The sequence below is a fragment of the Trichechus manatus genome, unplaced genomic scaffold (assembly GCF_000243295.1).
Source record: "Trichechus manatus latirostris isolate Lorelei unplaced genomic scaffold, TriManLat1.0 scaffold00008, whole genome shotgun sequence".
Classification (NCBI taxonomy): domain Eukaryota; kingdom Metazoa; phylum Chordata; class Mammalia; order Sirenia; family Trichechidae; genus Trichechus; species Trichechus manatus.
This window is the reverse complement of record NW_004443944.1, coordinates 8107399-8109025: the sequence shown is the minus strand read 5'-3', so window position 1 is coordinate 8109025 and position 1627 is coordinate 8107399. Positions and strand designations below refer to the sequence as shown.

The window sequence follows — 1627 nt, the reverse complement described above, 5'->3', positions numbered from 1 at the left end:
ATTTTGTAAGTAGATCACAAGGCCTTTCTTCCAAAGCACCTCTGGGTGGATTTGACATAGATATATGCTAAATATATATTTGATATATGTATCAAACCCATTGCGATCAAGTTGATTCTGACTTATGGTGACCCCATGTTTTCAGAGAACTGTGCTCCATAGGGTTTTTATGGCTGTGACCTTACAGAAGTAGATCACCAGGCCTTTCCTATGTACTCTGAAAACTTTTAAAGTGCTAAGCAAATGTTGCAGTATTGGGCTTCCTCAACAAAACTCTACTTTTTCTTATGAAAGGTCTTGCAAATTGAGCAAAAACAGGAAAAGAGAGGCAACCACAGCCTGCGTATTGAATCTCTTTCTTCTCTCTGTTTTCTGCCCTCCTCTAGAATCCCGGTTCTCTGATACCCCAGCCTTTGAGTCAGCAGAATCTGGAGAAGAAAATCCACCTCTCTGAACACTGCCGGCTCTACTTTGGGGCTCTCTTCAAAGCCATCGGAGTACTGACCAGCAGCCTCAGCAATGGCCAGCCCCCAGAGACCTTCATCACGCAGAGCAAGCTGGTCATCCTGGCTGGGCAGAAGCTGGTGGACACTCTGTGCCAGGAGACCCAGGAGCGGGACGCGCGCAACGAGATCCTGGGCTGCAGCAGCCACCTCTGCAGCCTGCTCAGGAAACTCGCGCTGGCCACCAGGGACGCCGTGCTCCAGTACCCCAGCCCTGAGGCCCTGCAGCACCTCCAGGCCGAGGCCAAGAAGCTGGAGCAACACACACGGCAATTGCGAGAGTCGCTGGAATGAGACCTGCCGGCCTGCGTCCTTCCCCTGTTAACCTCTTAGCCACAGCTTCACACCCACCGCCACTGCCACTCTGCTTGATGGGACAAAGCAGGCTGGGGCCACCCCAGCGGGCTGCCACAGCCACGGTGTCCAAAGCCACTATTAGCAAGTGACTAAGCAACCCTAGAGGAGCCCTGGTTGCCCAGTGGCTAAGCACTTGGCTGGTAACGGAAAGATCGGCGGTTCAAACCCACCAGCCGCTCTGCAGGAGAAAGATGTGGCAGTCTGCTTCCATTAAGATTACGGTCTTGGAGACCCTATGGGGCAGTTCTACTCTGTCCTTTAGGGTCGCTGTGAGTCAGAATTGACTCAACAGCAATGGGTTTAAGCAACCCCAGGACATCTGCTTAGTCCACAGAGGTCAGAGAAGAGAGCTGGGTATGAAATAAGGACCCTGCTGCGTTTGCACAGTTGAAGTGACCTTTCAGAAATCAGTGTTTATATTGGTGAAATGGGTGCATGTTTTCAATCCATTCAACACTTACCTTCTGAGCGCCTACTACATGTGGACTTCTAGGGGTAGGAGACGGAGCAGTAAATCAGCGGTCCTGCCCTCCTGGAGCTTACGGTCTAGTAGGGGAGACAGTCAATAATGATAAAGAAATACATAAACAATATGCCAGCTGATGAGAAATGCTAGGGGGAAAGTAATGTAGGGGAAGGGGAAGAGGGCTTATCTTCAAATAATTCCTGTTGCGTTTGTTAGAAAATGTAATGCATTTTTCATTGTGGATAGAATTAATTCTCTGATATTGGTACAAATTTTGTATCTGTGTCTTGCACCAAAAAAA

At 49.3% G+C, this 1627-nt stretch overlaps 1 protein-coding gene across 1 annotated transcript in view; it reads left to right on the top strand.

The window, feature by feature from the left end:
- The window catches only part of CASS4 (Cas scaffold protein family member 4), a 6525-nt gene extending 5482 nt beyond the window's left edge, over window positions 1-1043 (top strand). The window contains exon 3 of the mRNA XM_023742796.1: window positions 387-1043. Within this exon, the coding sequence (XP_023598564.1) occupies window positions 387-797 (411 nt within the window). The 3' untranslated portion in view covers window positions 798-1043. The remainder of the gene's footprint in view (window positions 1-386) is intronic.
- The last annotated feature ends 584 nt before the right edge of the window (window positions 1044-1627 follow it).